An 18,132-nucleotide genomic window follows, 5' to 3' on the forward strand; every position below is an offset into this window, starting at 1 on the left:
CCTGGCTGGGGACACTCTTTCTCCAAGTGTCCCTCTGCTTTAGGACACTGCTGCTTCCCGCCGGCTGAAGCAGGAGACACGTGACCCTATTCTGGCCAATGATACAAGAGGGGAGGTCATTCGGGGAAAGGTTTCCTCCCTTAGAAAGAGAGAAAAAAGAACCACCATCATCATTCTCTTCACTCCAACATTACTGTCCCCAACCAATCTTACTCTTTCCACCAATCTTACTCTCCTGCCAATGTTACTTTCCACCAATATTACTCTCGCCCGCCATTATTCTTCCCACCTGCATTACTCTCTCTCCACCAACATTACTCTCCACAACCAATCTTACTCTTTCCACCAATATCACTCTCCCCCCAATATTACTTTCCACCAATATTACTCTTCCCACACCATTACTCTCCCCCCACCAATATTACTCTCGCCCGCCATTATTCTTCCCACCTGCATTACTCTCTCTCCACCAACATTACTCTCCGCAACCAATCTTACTCTTTCCACCAATATCACTCTCTCCCCAATATTACTTTCCACCAATATTACTCTTCCCACACCATTACTCTCCCCCCACCAATATTACTCTCGCCCGCCATTATTCTTCCCACCTGCATTACTCTCTCTCCACCAACATTACTCTCCCCAACCAATCTTACTCTTTCCACCAATATCACTCTCCCCCCAATATTACTTTCCACCAATATTACTCTTCCCACACCATTACTCTCCCCCCACCAATATTACTCTCGCCCGCCATTATTCTTCCCACCTGCATTACTCTCTCTCCACCAACATTACTCTCCACAACCAATCTTACTCTTTCCACCAATCTTACTCTCCCCCCAATATTACTTTCCACCAATATTTCTCTCCCCACCATCACTCTTTCTCACCCACATTACGCTTCCAACTAACATTTCTCTCCCACTGTTACTCTTTCCCACCAACATTCCTCTTTCTCATCATTACTTTCCCACACCAACATTACTCTTCCCCGTCAGTATTATACTCCTCCACCATTACTTTCCCCTCACCAACATTACTCTCCCCTGCCGGCATCGCTCTGTCCCACCATTATTCCTTCCTGCCAACATGACTCTCCCCGCACCTCCGTTCTCTCCCCCTACTAACATTCCTCTCCCGCCCAGCATGATCGCCCCCCCCCCCTCAGCCAGCGTGACTCTTCGCCCCTTCCCTGCAAGTCTCCGTCCTCTCCAGCTCGCCCACGTCCCTTAGGCTCACGCTACCACCGCCGCCCAGAGCCCAGCTTCCAACCGCCACCCTCGCGCCACCCTGGTCACTGCTACTGTTCCTCCTTCTCATCCCCGCCCCCACCGGCATCTCTCAGCTCCCCCGCCTCGTTGCTGTCATCCCCACGCCCATTACCGCTCCCCCCCCACCATCACCCCCACCATCTTCACCATCAGTGAATGCGCATTTATTGAGCACCGACAAATCCCAGACCCTTTACAGAACACACCGCAGGCGCAGGGGCGGCCCCACGCCCTAGGGCCCCGGGCCCCACAGCAAAGCCACCCCGCTGCTGCGCAGGGTGCTGTGCGCAGCCCAGGGTGCCGGCTGGGGCTGGGGGCTGGGGGCTGGCCGGCAGTGACCTGGAATGAGGTCCTGAGGCCTCGGCCCAGGTTCCATTTGGGGGCAGGGATCACACCACTTTCCTGAGTGCAGAGCAAATAAATAATGGAGAGGCAGGTGTCGGGGCCCCCCGGGACAGAGAGGCCCTGGCATTGGCTTATGTGACTCCATGGGAGTAAGACAGGCGGCCAGGAGCCTGGTGGCCCAGGTGGGGAGGCAGAGCTGGGGGGGCGGCAGCCTGGGGACCAGAGGGTCCTGGGGCCTCCCCTTCATCTCCGCCCGGCCCTCGCCTCTGGGGGTCAAGGGAGCAGGTGGGGGATGCCCTGGGAGGCACCACTGAAATGCGGGTGGAGTAGAAACAGGTGGGCGGGGGGACGGGGCTGGACGGCAGGCCAGAGACCCTGGCCCGCCCACAGCCCCTAGAGGGGAGCAGCGTCTGTCCTCCACTTGGGGGGGTAACTCTGCTGGTGGCCGTCGCAGCTGGGGGTCCCCATGTTGTCCAGAGGCACCACCACATCGTCTGGGTTTGAGTTCTTGTTCAGCTCCACCACACGCGGCACCACCGAGGACCACCGATCTGTTGTGAGCACGACGGAGGGAAGGATGAGGGTCGATAGCGCACGCGTACACACCGAGCACCTGCTGCGTACTGGGCGCTCCGTAGTGCTCTAAAGGGGCAGGCGTGCTTATCCCCATCGTTATAGACACGGAAACTGGGGCTCAGAGAGGTCGAGGCGCCGCCCGGGAACACACAGCAGTGAACGGAAGAGCCAGAATTCAAGCTCAAGGCAGAATGCCTGAGGGCCCATGTCCTGTGTGCGGCGTCTCATGCACTCGGCGTAGAGGAAGGGCATCCCAGGGATGCACAAGCAGCGAAGGCAACAGCCAGCCCATCATGCCCTCCCACTCTATGGATGCGAGCGGCGAGTCCCAGAAAGAGGAGAGGACAGCTCAGAGCAAATCGGGGATGAGGATGACCAGGGCCCTCCGCTCTGAACCCCCGAGTCTCCCCACCCGCTTGCACTCACCCCTCCGGAGCCGGCCCACGGTGTGCGAGAAACCATAGTACTGGTAGTTCTCGCTCTTGCCCGGGTCCTCATTGATGATGCCCAAGTTCTGGTTCCAGTGAGACCAGTTCACCTCGTCCACCCTGCCGGGGCCACAGCAGACAAAGGGTTCTGGGGGAGCCCCCACCGAGACGGCACCCCTTCCCCGCCCCCAGGCAGCCGCCCTGCTCCAGCCACCCCAGCACATCCTCCTCCTTTTCCTAAAACTTCTGGTAAAATACACATAACATAACGTTTGCCTTTTGATCCCTTTTTAAGTATACACTTCAGTGGATTAACTATATTCCCAGGCTTGCGTTACCATCACCGCTATCTAGTTCCAATATTCCCATCACAGAAATTCTGTACCCGGGAAGCAGTGACTCCCACTACCTGCCCCGCCGGCCCCCGTAACGCCCGGACCCCATGTTCTGCTTTTTCTGTCTCTGTAGATTTCCCTATTCTGCACATTTCATGTAAATGGAATCGTACACTGTGTGCCCTTCTGTGTCTGGTTGTTTTCACGTGGCATCGTGTCTTCAAGGTCCACAGCGTCCTGAACTTCCTCTGGATGCACCCCGTTGTGCTTCTCCCTTCATCTGCAGCGGACCCCCTCCTTCCTGACACTCCCTCCCCGGCAAAGGCAGGAGGCAGCCTCTTGGGCCCAAACTGGCTCAATACGCTTCTCCCCTTTTAAAGTGACTTTTTGTTGTTTTCATTCGACCTCCATATTTCGGGCAATTTCCGTGTGCTAGGACCCAGCAAGGAAGATCCATCCACTCCCCTCCCTTTACAGCGAACTGAGGTTTCTGAACGCTGTTCCCGCAAGGTCACAAAGCTGACATATCGGAGTCCGGATTTGAGCTCTGGAGCCAAACAGAACAGGACTGACTGGCTGGCCCGTGGGGTGGGTGCTGTCATCGTCCCCACTTCACAGAGGAGGATGCTGGCTTTGCCTGACCCCAAACATGATGGTTGTACTCTATGCCGGCAATGGCTTTACAAAGAGTCACCTTAAAAGAAAAGAGTCACCCAGGGGTTCCCCTGAGAAGGTGGCCCTCCCCGTGCATCCCGGGTAATGGCCCAAGTCCGGGAGGCTCATTCCTCAGTTTCCCCTTTCTGCCGAAGCACTGAAGTACACCCATTGTTTTGTCAGTAGACGATGATGCCTGCAGGTCCCTGCTGTCCCCCCAGCGAGGGACAGAGGAGCCATGTGGACAACCCAATGCGCATGGAGTGCTAGCTGGGCTTCCCTCACGTGCTAAGGCATCTGATCCGCACAGCTGGCCTGGGGGGGGGGGTGCTATCATCCTCCCCATTTCAGGGATAAAGAAACAGAGGCTGGGAAGTAAACCGACTGGCCCAACATCACCCAATAGCACCGAACTCCACTCGGGCCCATCGGGGACTCAGTGGCTTGGGAAGTTGCAATGGGTAGAAAGCATAAGGAGGCTCCATCTGCGCAGGGTGGTTCTGCCCTGCCTCACCTGAAGCACCATCTGCGGTCTGGGGTGCCGTCTGAGCTCTTGCCCACGGTCACCATCTCGCCAGAGCGGAAGGCCTTCCTCAGGAACACGGGGAAGGAACGCTCGATGTCCAGAATGGTGGTGGCCCACTGCAGGGAGGAAGGGGCGGGCAGGCCATTGGTGAGCACCCGCTCCCCACTCCCCTCCCCACCGCCTACTGCCCTCAAGGTGCCAGGGTGGGCGGGGTTATCCATTCCACTACCCACAGGGGCCCCGGCAGGAGCACAAATGAGTGAAGTAGGATCCGAGCCCTGTGACGCACTCACAAGGTCACCACTCGCCGTTGGGAACACTAGGGCGGGGTGGGGACTGGAGCAAACCAGGGAGCACCCGCCCCGCGTAAAGGAGACAGCTGCTGTCACCCATGCTCGCACAGTGCCAGAAAGGAACGCGGGCCCGCCTTGCCAGGCTTCCCACTTTCAAGAAAGGCCAGAAGTCTGGATTTTTACATGCTATCTCTTAACTGTAAATCTTTGCGTTCACTTTTTTTTTTAAATATGGCAATGCAGAAAATAAGTAAATAAATCTTTGCTGCTCAAACCCAGTCTACAGGCTGCCAGTCTGCATTTTATGAGTTACACCCAGTGGGGAAACTGAGGCCTGGGGAAGTAAGTGGTGTGCATAAAGAGCAGGAGAAGCCTGGGGCTGGTAAAAGCCCCCCCGATACAGATACTGATGCCTCCCTGCACTGGGGTGGTCCACATCCACGCCAGCCTGATCTCTTGGGCTGTTGGGGGGGGGGGCTCAGAAGCTGCCCTCGGGCTTCGCACGGGGCCCCCGCGGAAACGCCCACGCTCTCTGAGCGTCCTGTGCCAACAGAGCTCGCTCAGGGTCCCGGGGGAGCCGGATGTGTCCCGTAAGCCGGACCACAAGGTGAATCTGAGACCGCTGCTGGCGGTCAGGCAAGAAGCCTCTGGAAATGCATTAGGTAGCTCTGGGAAGTAGGCCGTGGCCTACAACGTCCATTTTACAGACAGGGAAGCGGAGGCAGAATGAGACGAGCAGTTGGCCCCGAGCAGAAGGCTGAAGGGGGTGCAGTGGGCCGGGTCTCTCCGTTCTGGAAGGGGGCGGTGGCTGGCGGGGTGGGGGTGGGGGTGGGGGTGGGAGGCCCCCCCGGGGCGTCACCTGCAGCTTCCAGATGTGCTTGCTCTCCTTGGACACCTGGCCCACCGTCTCCCCCATGAGGGCGATGAGCATGTTGAGAAGTAGCACGAAGGTGAGGATGATGTAAGTGACGAGCAGGATGATGAAGACCACGGGGTACTTGGTGCTGCTCAGCATCTCCAGGTCACCCATGCCGATGGTCAGCTTGAAGAGGTCCAGGAGGAAGGTGCTGAAGGTCTCGCTGTCGCGGCAGGACGGGTACGTGGGCACCGTGCAGTTGGTGTGGTCCTCGCTGCACACCTTCATGTTGGCGCACGGGTTCAGGAGGGACACCAGGGCTGTGGGAGGGACGGGGTGACATTCCCTGAGTGGCGACACGTGCTGAGAGGTGCAGAGCGCCATTCCCATTTGACAGCGGGGAAAGCTGAGGCTCGGTGAGGGGAGCGCACCGGCCCAGGGTTACCCAGCCTATAAACCAAGCCGAGGGTCCACAGCCTCTGCTCTTTCCACAAAGTCTTGCTAATGAGGAAGAGGTTCCCAGGATCTAGCCCAGCGGTTCTCAACCAGGGGCCGCTTTTCCCCTAGGGGACATCTGGCAGTGTGTGGCTGTCACAACCAGAGAGGCAGGCAGTGCTACTGGTACCTCGTGGGGAGCGGCCGGGGACGCTGTTAACCACTCCACCATGCACGGGATGCTCCCCACAGAGAATTATCTGGCCCCAAGTGTCAGCGGGGCCAAGGCTGAGAAACCCCAATCCAGCCTATTGTTCTCAGAGGTCTTGGGAGCCTGGAAGGCCAACATTCCCAGGGGGCAGGCTCTCTGTCGTGCTCCTATTTCCCAGCCCACATCAGCTCAGAGGGGACAGGTGGAAGCCGAAACCAGGTACCAGCTCTGACTGTCCCAGGAGCCATGCTTGCCAAGGCCCTTGCCCTCCCCAGACATCTCAAACCGATCATGGTGCACATCCCTTCCCACTGAGCCCAGACGAGGCTTCAGAGTCCTTCTCAACACAGTTTAGTAGCAACGATTAACCCTACGCCGTCCAGGGCAGGGAGCACGAGGAGGCCGAGCCCCTTCAGTCAGCGGGGCATATCTCATAGCACCTCCATCTGGGATTGCGGCGAGCGGGTTTCAATACACATGCCGTGGCTGTTGAGTCGCGGAGTGGCTGCTGACCCGCGTTGAGAAGGATTCTGAGACCTTATCTGGACCTATCGGAAAAAATCACTCTACAATCCATTAGCAATGTCTGCCATGGGCACAAAACAGAATAGTGGCATGTTTGTGTTAGGTCAGCTTCAGGTGAGGGATCCAGTGTCCCCTATCAGGAGAAGCCCTGGAACCAAGCTGACCACGAAGTTGCTAGCCTCTAAGCCTCTGCCTCAGTTTCTATAATTAGGACTGCAGTGAGGCTGGCCTCTTGACCCGAATCCCAAAACACTGCAGAACCCTTGACGCTCTGTCTAGTTTCTTCCCAGTCCTACCCCTGGGAGGGGGCAGCTGTATCCTGTCCCTATCTCCCCAGCTAAGGCTACAGTTCTTCTTCTCCAGCATAATCCACACAGAAGCTTGGCCTCATCTGGGTTAAAATCTCACCACCATCAGATTCCTGTTTCAGTGCTTGTCCCCAGACCAACCTCCTCAGGTGTGAATGTGGCCTGGTGAAGTTTGAGTCAGCTGCTCCCTTTTGGATGCTGGGCCTTGGATGTCAGCTCACCCACCCCTTGGGGACCAGCCCAATGGCTCAGTCGGTTTCCCCATCTCTGGCCCTTCCCCTATGGCCTGTGCCACTGAGGTCCCCTGGTATCATGACATCCCGGAGCAGGCATATTGGAGACAGCCAGAATTGACCTGAACTGTCGGATTAAGTATGAAAATGCATCCTTCCCGGGGCGCCTGGGTGGCTCAGTCGGTTGAGCATCCGACTTCGGCTCAGGTCATGATCTCACAGTTTGTGGGTTCGAGCCCCGCATCAGGCTCTGTGCTGACAGCTTGCTCAGAGCCTGCAGCCTGCTTCAGATTCTGTGTCTCCTTCTCGCTCTCTGCCCCTCCCCCACTCATGCTCTGTCTCTCTCTGTCTCTCAAAAATAAATAAATGTTAAAAAAAAATTTTTTTTAAATGCATCCTTCCCTGTCCCCATGTCCCTTCCATGTGGTTTTGCAGATCTTTTCTTCAAGAGGCAGAGTCTATCTCCCCGCCCTTTGAATCACAACCGGTCTGTCACTTGCGTTGGCCAAAAGAGAAAAGCAGCAGTGACGGTGTGCCAGGCAGCGACAGTGAACACTTCTACTTGAGTTCTTGGAACCCTCAGACCACCATGTGAACACGCCCAAGACGGCTGGAGGATGGGTGACCACGAAGAGAGCAAGATCACCATCCCCCATGGCCATCCTCACTAGACGGGCCGGCCAGCAGCCAACCCACAGCTGACTGCAGACACAGGAGCCCATGGAGATGGGCCGGACCTGGCCCGGGTCGGCATGACCACCCAGCTGACCCCAAGACGTGTGAGCAAAAGTAGACGATTGGTTGTTTTAAGCCCCTAAGGTTTGGGTGGCTCCTTTTGCAATAATAGCAAATCCACCAATTTTACCATTTCCTAGCTTTTGAACTTGGGACGAGTTATTTAACCTTCCTAAACCTCAGTTTTCTTATCTGTAGAAGGGGTAATAAAGGCACTCACGCCCCCGACCCATCAGGGGTACTGATGAGGCAGGGATGGGACAGGACTCAGCCCAGTGCCTGGCGCACAGGAAGAACTCAGCACACGCTGGTTACCGTCCTCCGCGTACCACGGCCACCCCACCCGGTGGGGTCCTTGCCCCACCCCGTGCCCCGGGCCCACCACCCGGGCTACCAGAGCTCACCTGAAGCATAGCCAATCATGAAGAGCAAGTAGACCAGCAGGAAGCGGAAAAGGTCTTTGAAGAGGATCTAAGGACCCCGGTGGGAATATGGAGACACAGATGAGACACGTGGTTTCTCGCTTTCCGGTCTTTTCCATCCCAGATCTTCCCACCTCCACCCTATCCCTTCCCCCTCTCCAGCAATGTCCAGACCCTGCCTGCTGCCCCCACAATGCCCCATGTCCTTAGGGCTGAGGGCACCATCTACATGCATAAGATGCACACAGTCTAGAGGGTTCCCCGGGCCCATACCTTCTGGATCATGATGCTATAGGTTCCCGTCAGCTTCAGCCCGCGGGTAAAGTAAAGGGCGTTCATCCAGCCCAGGACCAAGGCAAAGACCATGACAGCCAGGTAGGCTTCAATCCCCGCCAGGTAGAGGGCCGCTGAGACAATCACTAGCACAGAGTAGATGAAGCTGGAGGGCATCAGGGGCCAGAGGGGAGAGGGGATGATGAGGCCCTGGAGGTGGAGACATGCCCCCAAGCCCTCCAGGGTACCAGGACATCCCGATGCCTTCTAGACCCCCAGAAGAGAAACAAAGTGGATGCACTGGGTTCCCCAGCATTCCTGTTGGTCAGAATGCTCAATTAGTTGGCAACTGATGTGTGCGATGGCCCCAAGGCCCTCCAGGATCCCAAAGCGATGCCCTTTGGAATTGTTAGAGAAGGTGGTGTTCAGTGGAGATTTTGTGGCTAAGTGAATTTCATTGTTGTCTAAGAAAAAGGGAAGAGATGTAGTACACATACAGCAACTCATCCTGTGCCCCAGGCAGACATCATTAATCAAGCACAGCACTCTTACCCACCAAACACAAACATGCCTGAGGATGCTTCACATGCCACTCCTGGCAGACATTAGCAATCAATCACCAGCATAAGACATTGCGTTGTTTCTATAGAGGTGTATATGGTGAGAACCCTCTAGCAATCATGTCTTGCTTTAAGCAGAAGACTCTATTGCTTGACATTGGCCTTGTCCTGATGTTGGGCTACAGCTGTCTGGGCTGGGTGAACCCACTCCTAATAAGAGTCACCTCCCCAGCAATCTGGATGCTGTCCCTGCCCCAACCGTGCCTTCCTCACCCAGAAGCTGCCAGCCTGGGGACCTCTACTCACTAGAGTAGCTGGAAGGAGCCATCGATGAAGAGAGAATTCACTCCCGGGCATTTCTTCATGAACAAGTCTTTGATCTGGAAGAGGGGAGGAGGCATGTGAGAGCGGGGTAGAGATGGCAGGAGTGCAGAGGGGAGGGGAGAGGAGAGAGGGAAGCAGAGACCAGATGATGGGTTCTTTTCTTTTGGGGGAGGAGGAAAAAGCAGAGAAGGAGGGTACAGGCTTAGAAGAGGAGGCAGAAAAAGGGAGTGGAAGGGGGGACATAAAAGGAGGAAGGAGGAAGGGAGGAGGGAGGGCAGGGTGGATGGGGTCGGGGGCCAAGCACTCACGTTGGTAAAGAAGAACAGGATGCCGGTCAAGAGCGTGATGATCTCGCCCGCCAGCCTCAGGTAGTCCACGGTGGTGCGGTAAGGGTATGGAGGCTGAGGGGGCAGGTGGCGCACGGGTCCTCACCCAGCCCCTCCAACATCTGGCCCTTGATCCGGACGCGCCCCAACGCCCCCCACACACCTGGATCCTGTGGACCCTCCTCCCTCACTCTCTTCCCCCTGAGTGCGGGGGAGGGGGGCACCCCCCATCCTGTTCCTCAGCTCTCTCCTGTCCCTCCCACAGGGGACCCCGCCCGGGGGTGGGGGGAGGCCCCAGCTGTGCCCCAGCTCCTGCCCGGCTCGCAGCCACTCACAGTGCCCTCCAGTGGCTGGTAGTAGGCGGTGAGGGTGAAGATGACCATGGCGCACAGATAGGAGACCACGTTGATGTAGAAGGAGACAGCCCCGAACTTGCGCCACTTGTCCCTCAGCAGTTCATTGATGGGCTCCACGGCCAGCATCTCGTGGCGGTTCTGTGGGAGACAGGGTGATCAGCGGCCACCCTTCCCGGCACGTGGGATCTAAGCTGGCTGAGTCTGGCACGCCTTCCCCCACCCTCTGCCTCCTCCTGACCTGCTCTTGAGCGACACTCAAGGATTCATGGGGAACTGGATGGGGATTCAGAATCAACACCAGACTACTGGGCTCAGTATTCGAGGCTCCGCCCAATTCTGCCCCAACTTACCTTTGTAGCCTATTCTAGGCTCAGAGAACCCAGAGCTGGAAAGCTATTCTCATGGTCCCCAAACTCCAACCTATGGATTTTGCCGGTAGCAAAATCACCTATGTAGCTCATCAAAAATATAAATCCTCAGGCTTCAACCTCAGAAGTTCTGAGTCAGGAAGCAGGAATGGGAAATTTAGCCCCAGGATGACAGACAATTGACTCACCCCGATGCTGAACCCTAGGAAGACATCAATAATTGAGCCCTGCACAATAGTTCTCTATACTGTTGTTTCCCAGGCAGACACTGCCAATCAATCAAAGCTTGTACCAGAGATGCTAAACCTCCCACCACCCCGATTCGAAATCAAGCTAGTCACTAAGTCAAGTTAGTCACTACTTCCAAAGATGAGGGAAGTGAGCTCCAGCAAGGGAAGGCATGTGTCCCAGCTCACAGAGCCGGGGAGGAAAGGGAGACCTTCTGCACCTAGTCCCCAGCATTTGATCAGTGCCCCGTCCCTTCAGTGACTTGACTTTCTTCATAACCATGGATCTGGGCAACAGCATAGCCACAGAGGTGCTATTGCAGTGTTATTCCTGAGAGTTAAAGGCAGAAACAAACCCAAATGACCAAGAATAGAAGAACGGTTCATTAGAATGTGGTACATTTACTCGCAGCAATGATATTGTAGAAGAATATTTAATGGTGCAAAACGATGTTCGCAAAATACTGCTAAGTGAAAAAAAGAGCTTTCATAACTTCATCTAACGACTACTGATGATAATAGCTGACATATAATGTGTATTCTGTGCCAGACTGTTCTCAAATGAACTCATTTGGTTCTCCCAACAACTCCAAGGGATGTGAACTATCCTTATCCCCGTTTTACAAAAGAGGAAGCTGGGACTCAGAGAGGTCGGGTCACTTCTCTGGAGCCACACAGCATGTAAGTTACAGAGCCCCTCCCAGCCCCGGGGTCCCTTCCCTGATCCCAGCCACACCCTTCCTTCCCTAGGCTCTGTCCCCTGCCTTGGTGCTCACCTCGATCTTGCTGTTGTACACCAGGATCTCCAGCACAGAGGCCTCTTCCCCACACGTGTCCAGGGAGGAGAGGTCATACAGCGAGGAATACACCGGCCCGTAGGCCCAGTCCTTGAACTTGCGGGACAGGTGCCTCGTATCCTCGTCTGTCACCTCCCGGCGAATGATGTGCTGAAAGACCTGCACGGGGTGGGGGCGGGAGGGTCAGGGGGCCCCAGGGAGGGACACCAACGCTCAGCTTCTCACATCAGAGGGACCCCGGGGGCCCTGCACAGCCCATCACATGGTGCCTCCCCAGAGAGCAGCACGTAGTGGGGAGGAAACATTTACTTAGCATGTCCTGGGCGCCGGACCCCGTGCTCACATCATCTTGTTCTTACTCTTACCATCTTAGTCTTCAGATGAGCAAACAGAGGCTCAGAGCAAAGAAGGGTGTTCCCTGAAGCTGCACAATCAGTCAGCTGAAGCCAGGCTGAACCAGGCCAGCCATAAAAATCTGAATTGTAGGGACGCCTGGGTGGCTCAGTCGGTGAAGCGTCCGACTCTTGATTTCAGCTCAGGTCACGATCTCACGGTCGATTGTGGGTTTGAGCCTCACATTGGGCTCTGTGCTGACAGCGCGGAGCCTGCTTGGGATTCTCTCCCCCCTACCCCCGCCGCCCCCCGCCGCCCCTCCCCTGCTTGTGCTCTCTAAATAAATAAATAAATAAATAAATAAACTTTAAAAAATGTTTTTGAGGGGCGCCCGGGTGGCGCAGTCAGTTAAGCGTCTGACTTCAGCCAGGTCAGGATCTCGCGGTCCGTGAGTTCGAGCCCCGCGTCAGGCTCTGGGCTGATGGCTCGGAGCCTGGATCCTGTTTCCGATTCTGTGTCTCCCTCTCTCTCTGACCCTCCCCCATTCATGCTCTGTCTCTCTCTGTCCCAAAAATAAATAAAAAATGTTGAAAAAAAAAATTAAAAAAAAAATGTTTTTGAAAATCTGAATTGTAACGAATATCTTTTTTATGTAATTAAAACAACAATTAACCAGTTTTATTAACATGTTAAATCTAGAAATAATTGTTAGATCCAGTCCCTCCTAATGCCACTGCGACTGTATGTGGCCTACACACAGGATACTGAGGAACAGAGAGAGGGGGTGGAAATTGCCCAAGGCCACACAGGTTAATGGGGCAAAGCCAGAATTTAAACTTAGGCCTTTTAAACAGAAAATCTTAAAAAATAATAATAATAATGGGGCATCTGGGTGGCTCAGTGGGTTAAGTGTCCAACCCTTGGTCTTGGCTCAGATCATGATCTCATGGTTCCTGAGATCGAGCCCTGCATCAGGCTCTGAGCTGACAGTGAGGGGCTTGCTTGGGATTCTCTCTCTCTCTCTGCCCCTCCCTGATCATGCTCTCCCTCTCAAAATAAATCAATAAACTTAAAAAACACACACACACACACAAAACCTTAAAGTCAGGCCTTTTCCACCACCTCAAGACTCTTTTATAAATTGGAATTTTAATGACTTTTGCTATGATTTTAATAGGACAATCATAATCCCTGCCATTTACTGAGCACTTGCCACCCACGCCAGGCTCTTTATTAAAAAGCTTTAAATGGATCACCTTATCTCGTTGTCATGTGATCCCGAAGGGCACTATTTTCATCCCCATTTTACAGACGAGGACACTGAGCACAGAAAGGGGAGGGGAGATGCCTGCAGTCACACTCTGGGAAGTGGCCGAGCCAGGCTTTGGACCCAGGTGCTCCAGACTCCAGAGCGCCCCGGTTTTGGTTCTCAATCAGGGCAGTGGTGCCCCCCCCAGGGGACGATTTGGCAATGCGTGGAGACTTCGGGGGTTGTCCCAGCGGTGGGGAGTGCCACTGGTATCTGGGGTTCGAGGTCAGGAATGCGGCTAAACATCCTTCACTGCACAACACAGTGCGCACACCCCAGAACAATCTAGTCTCAAATGTCAGTTGTGCCCAGGATGAGAAATCCCCTCTGGGCCCTGTGCTGTGAGGCCAGAGGGGGAAAGAACCTGTGCAGGGCCCTCGGGTTGGGGGCTGAGCTAGGACCCTGACAGTGGATTATAGGGGAGTTCACATGGGGCCCTGCGGCTTAGATTTCTATGAGTGCCTTGTCCTGGCTGGCGGGAGTGGGGCATGATGCTCCCAGTGGCACGGGATGAGGACTGAGGCTCTGGGATGAAGTCGAGCAGTTTGGCTAGACAATAGGGAGCCACAGCAGGTTCTTGAGCCAGGACATCTGCACAATGGGGTTGGCATGACAGCAAGTGGGTGTGCATATTAATAATAATGAACGTCAGCGCAGCCCCCTCCAGTGTGTGTGTGTGTGCGTGTGTGTGTGTGTGTGTGTGTGTGTGTGTGTGTGTAGAGGAGCGGGGGAGGGGCTGCCTATGCCCCACCCTCCACAAGCCACTCACCCCAATCTTGCCGGTCTTGGCGGCCATCATGAGGGGCGAGAGCCCATCGTTGTTGAGCACGGCCTCCAGGTTGCTGTCGGGGAAGAGGCGGGCACACTTGAGCAGCAGCAGGTCGTACATCTTGGTGACGAACTTGGTGTTCTCACGGGTGTTGTCGGCGATGGCCACCAGGGCGTGCAGCACCGTGTTGCCGCGGGAGTCCTGCCGCCGCATGTCCGCCTTCTTGTGCGGGTTCTCTGTCAGGTAGTTGACGATGTGGGGCTGGTTGGTGCAGGCCGCCAGCGACAGGGGCAGCTCGCCTGCAGGCCCGGGAGGAGGCAGGGAGAGGTCAGTGAAGGGGGGCCCCGGGGCAGGGCTCCGCCCGTGGGTGCTCGGGGAACACGCGTGCCCCGGGGACACTGGACACAGTGCCAACAGTCCGTGTCCACGTCACGCCGAGGTGGTTGCACATTTCTGCAGGTGATGTGCGGGAGACGGGTTGTGGGCTTGCGATTTGGACGCTGCGAGGGATTCTCTGAGGGACCTTGTCCCTGAACTTCAAATAACATGTGCCTTTAAGCAGGGGTGAAATTCAGGGGCACCTGGGTGGCTCAGTCAGTTAAGCATCTGACTCTTGATTTCAGCTCAGGTTGTGATCGCACGGGGTTCGTGGGTTTGAGCCCCGCTTCGGGCTCTGCAATGACCATGCAGAGCCTGCTTGGGATTCTCTCTCTCTCTCTCTCTCTCTCCTCCCCCTGTCTGTCCCTACCCTGCTCGTGCTCACTCTCTCTCTCAAAACAAATAAATAATTTTTTTTAACGTTTATTTATTTTTGAGACAGAGAGAGACAGAGCATGAACGAGGGAGGGTCAGAGAGAGAGGGAGACACAGAATCTGAAGCAGGCTCCAGGCTCTGAGCAGTCAGCACAGAGCCCGACGCGGGGCTCGAACTCATGGACTGTGAGATCATGACCTGAGCTGAAGTCGGTCGCCTAACCGACTGAGCCACCCAGGCGCCCCACAAATAAATAAATTTAAATATATATATAAGCAGGGTGAAATTGAGACTCTTTCCTTGGTTCGGCCGGGATGTGGTGGTGATGGGGTTTGGGCCCTGCGATCGGGCCACTGGTGGGTCTCAAGGACATGTTGACAACCTGTCCCAGCCCCAGAGGCTTTCATGGTCCCACTGCACAGACGGGGAAGCTGAGGCTCAGGGAGGTGAGGCGACCAACACCGACATGGGGCCAGAGCCCTTGGCCAGCAGGGGCTCTAAGTGTCTGGGGAGGGGTCAGGGCTGTGGACACCACCAGGCACCCCAGCCCCCTCCTCACCAAAGTAGAAATAGCCTCCCTCGTCCTTGGGCTGGAAGAAGCGCCCCCGGGCCTGGGCATGGACGTCAGCTCCTTGGGCCACCAGGAGTTCCACGTAGTGTTTGCAGCGGCGCTCGATGGCGATGTGCAGGGCAGTCTGGCCTGGGGAGGGGGGTAGGGACTGTCACCGCAGGCAGAGACCGGACCAGGCTGGAGCGCGGTGGGGTGCAGAGTGTGGAAATCAGGCGAGGGGCTGCAGGCCCGGGCCTTGACCGTCTCCACCCAAGGGCGGCAAACGGACCTCCAGACACTGCCCAGATGTGGGATCTCTGACGCACGAAGCCGTGACGTGCTGCACTGGGCATGCAGAATTTTAGACTCAAACGAGATCCCACATGTAGGGTCCCAAGTGTGGGGACTCTGGTCAGACTCACAGGAGGCCTTAATCCAGGAGGAAGCAAAGACACTGTGGTCTCACAGAGTTTGGGACTCGGATAGAAAGTTCACAGACTTTGAATCTTCATATCCAGAAATCTGAAAGGTCAAGTCTGAGTCATAGAACCTCAAAGTTTAGACCCTGACACCTTTGCCGCTTAGCAGTGTGGGCCTGTACAACTATTATCATCGAGCCTTAGGGTGTCCGGAACCATAGCATCTTGGGATCCCAGACTCCAAGTTCACGGATCACTAGGCTCCCTGCGTCTCAGAGTCTTGGGTTCAGAATCTGGGATTCTGAAACTCAGAATATCAAGATTGGAAGGGGTAGTTATCGTTTCTTTGTTCATTCAGTGGCCGGTTCCTGGACGCAATGCTGGCACCTGGGGCACAGATGGGAGCTCTTGGGGTGCAGTGGGAATCAGACAAGCAAGGACGGTGCCCCACCGTCACCCTGCGTCCCCCCTGCCCCACCCGGGGCCCCACCTCGGTAGTAGATGTCCCGGAAAGGCGAGTTGATGAACTCCCGCATGTTGCCTGTCCGCTCGGCGATGTCCAGGAGCACAGGGATGGTGTCATTACGGCCACTGCTCAGATTCAGCAGGGCCTTGGGCAGACAGGTCTTCCCTGTGGACGGCTCTGGGGGGAGAGACATACAGGAGGAAGGGCCATCAGTCTGTGGTACGGAGCTCCTGGGCTGCAGGGGACAGGGCACCGGGCAGGGAGCCAGAGGTCCTGGCCCTGCCGCACCTCCCCTCTGAGCCTCTCCCTATCTGTGCCCGTGGTCCCGAGGGGGTCCAGTAAACTCAGAGGGGCAGTTTTTCCAAATGAGGGAAGCTGCAGCCTACAGAGATTGGGATTTTCCAAAGCATAATTGGGAGGGAATTTTAAAAATCAAATAAGTGGTGAGGAAGGCTGGGTTAAACAAAGCCAACCATATTTATTACAGGATTTGTCAGAGCCTTTGATATGCTAATGGGGACTGGGAAGCTCTAAAAGCCAGACGCAGCAGGCAACGTTTGCCACCTATTGGAACACAGGATCCTCTTCCCAGGAAGCATTTACACCAGTGTCCCTGGAAGGGAGCAGAAGGGGTACAGCAGTCCCCGACGTGCAGACTGCCCCCCAGAGTGGATATGAAATTACCCAGGAGGGGCGGGAGAGGGTTTTGACACAGCACCAGTAACACTGAAGGCCTGCCTGCCTTGAGCAAGGTTTCATCTCGTTGTCAAACCTCTCTCACGAAGCCGGTCTCCATGTGGTCCCCAACGGGTCCCCGCAATGCCCACGGACACTCGCTAATGTCCCTTTGCAATTTTCTTTCCCTTGTGTTAACTTCTGTGGTTATACAACTTGACTTATACCTTGAAAGAATGAGTCGATGGAAAGAGAACTCCCCCTGGGAACCCGGCACGGGGCAAAATCGTGCTGGGGACTCAGGAATGGTCGCAGCAGGGACGGAATCAGGAACGGGTGAGCTGAGCTGCCTGCTCTGGAGCCAAGCACCTTGGGGTTCAAATCCCGGCTTCCCTCCCAGTTTCCGCGTGACCTTTCGTCTGCTTCTCTTTCCTTTCCAGCTAAATTGAGGCCACGGAGGAAATCGAAGAGCTAATACATGTTTGCTGATGAGCCCGGCACCAGGCAGATGAAAGTCCTCAAGACATGGTGCTGTTGTACCTGTTACTCCAACTCTGAGGGAGGTGCTTCGGGAATTTCTCTCTAGATGTCAGGAGTCAGTGGGGAGAACGTGCAGGACTCACAGAGACCTGAATTCGGTCCCAGTGCCCGCAGGACTGCGGTCTCCTGGACAAGCCTCGTCCCCAGCTGCTTCCTGCTGAACCCCTGGTGCCCAGAGTCACCAGGGAGCTGTTTTCATGAATGAAAAGCAGACTCCAGTTCTCCATCTGTGTAAGTGCGGGGGGCCCTGAATGCTGACCTCAGCATCTTTCCCTCCCCAAACCCACCCCCCAGCCTTCATGTGTCCCCTCTGCAGAGGATGGTGTCCCCATCCAGCCAAAAACCTTTGTGCCACCCTTGTCCTTGCCTCCTACAGCCACCGCCAGCATTTCCTATTCAATCCCTCTCCCACTCCCTGTGTCCACTGCCACCCTCCTGGCCCAAGACCCCAGCCTGGCTTCCACCAGGCTCTCAAGCTTTCCTTCAATCCACACAGCAGCTGGAGTGGTCACCTCAGAGTACAACGTTGACCACAGTGAGCCACAGGGCCTTTGTACATGCTGTCCCTGCATCCCCTCCATGGTCTTTCTTTCTCTTTTTATCTGGTTAACTGCAACTCATTCAGATTCAGCCTATCACCTCTTCCGGGAAGCTCTCCCAGATTTTCCTGACTAGGTCAGATCCTCCAACATAGCCGCTCGTTGGCACACATTACAGATTACAACTGTTTTTATTCCTGTGATTGCTTGATCAATGTTGATCTCACCCAGGAAACTGTGAGCAACCTGGACAGTTGTGTCCGCTTCATTCACCACTGTTCTCCCCATGCCCAGCACAGCATCGGATGAGCTGATCCAAACCACAGATCACCGAAAGGGGCTTGTGCAGAGCATGGAATCAGACCTTGGATTTGGGTTTCTGCACCCC

General features: G+C 55.6%; 1 protein-coding gene across 2 annotated transcripts in view; it reads right to left on the reverse strand.

The window, feature by feature from the left end:
* Window positions 1-1,440: 1,440 nt before the first annotated feature.
* Window positions 1,441-18,132, reverse strand: part of TRPV4 (transient receptor potential cation channel subfamily V member 4) — a 35,565-nt gene continuing 18,873 nt past the window's right edge. The window contains exons 4-16 of one of the 2 annotated variants that reach the window (XM_042910253.1): window positions 16,015-16,167; window positions 15,115-15,255; window positions 13,802-14,037; window positions 11,370-11,549; window positions 9,978-10,136; window positions 9,625-9,717; window positions 9,299-9,372; window positions 8,433-8,598; window positions 8,142-8,208; window positions 5,294-5,610; window positions 4,130-4,257; window positions 2,625-2,746; window positions 1,441-2,173 (exon numbers count right to left, since the gene is read on the reverse strand). In XM_042910253.1, coding sequence (XP_042766187.1) covers window positions 2,016-2,173; window positions 2,625-2,746; window positions 4,130-4,257; window positions 5,294-5,610; window positions 8,142-8,208; window positions 8,433-8,598; window positions 9,299-9,372; window positions 9,625-9,717; window positions 9,978-10,136; window positions 11,370-11,549; window positions 13,802-14,037; window positions 15,115-15,255; window positions 16,015-16,167 — 1,994 coding nt within the window. In that variant the 3' untranslated portion in view covers window positions 1,441-2,015. Of the gene's footprint in view, window positions 2,174-2,624; window positions 2,747-4,129; window positions 4,258-5,293; window positions 5,611-8,141; window positions 8,209-8,432; window positions 8,599-9,298; window positions 9,373-9,624; window positions 9,718-9,977; window positions 10,137-11,369; window positions 11,550-13,801; window positions 14,101-15,114; window positions 15,256-16,014; window positions 16,168-18,132 lie in introns of both variants that reach the window. The other variant, XM_042910251.1, reaches the window with a different exon arrangement.

Source organism: Panthera leo, chromosome D3 (assembly GCF_018350215.1).
Source record: "Panthera leo isolate Ple1 chromosome D3, P.leo_Ple1_pat1.1, whole genome shotgun sequence".
Taxonomy (NCBI): Eukaryota; Metazoa; Chordata; class Mammalia; order Carnivora; family Felidae; genus Panthera; species Panthera leo.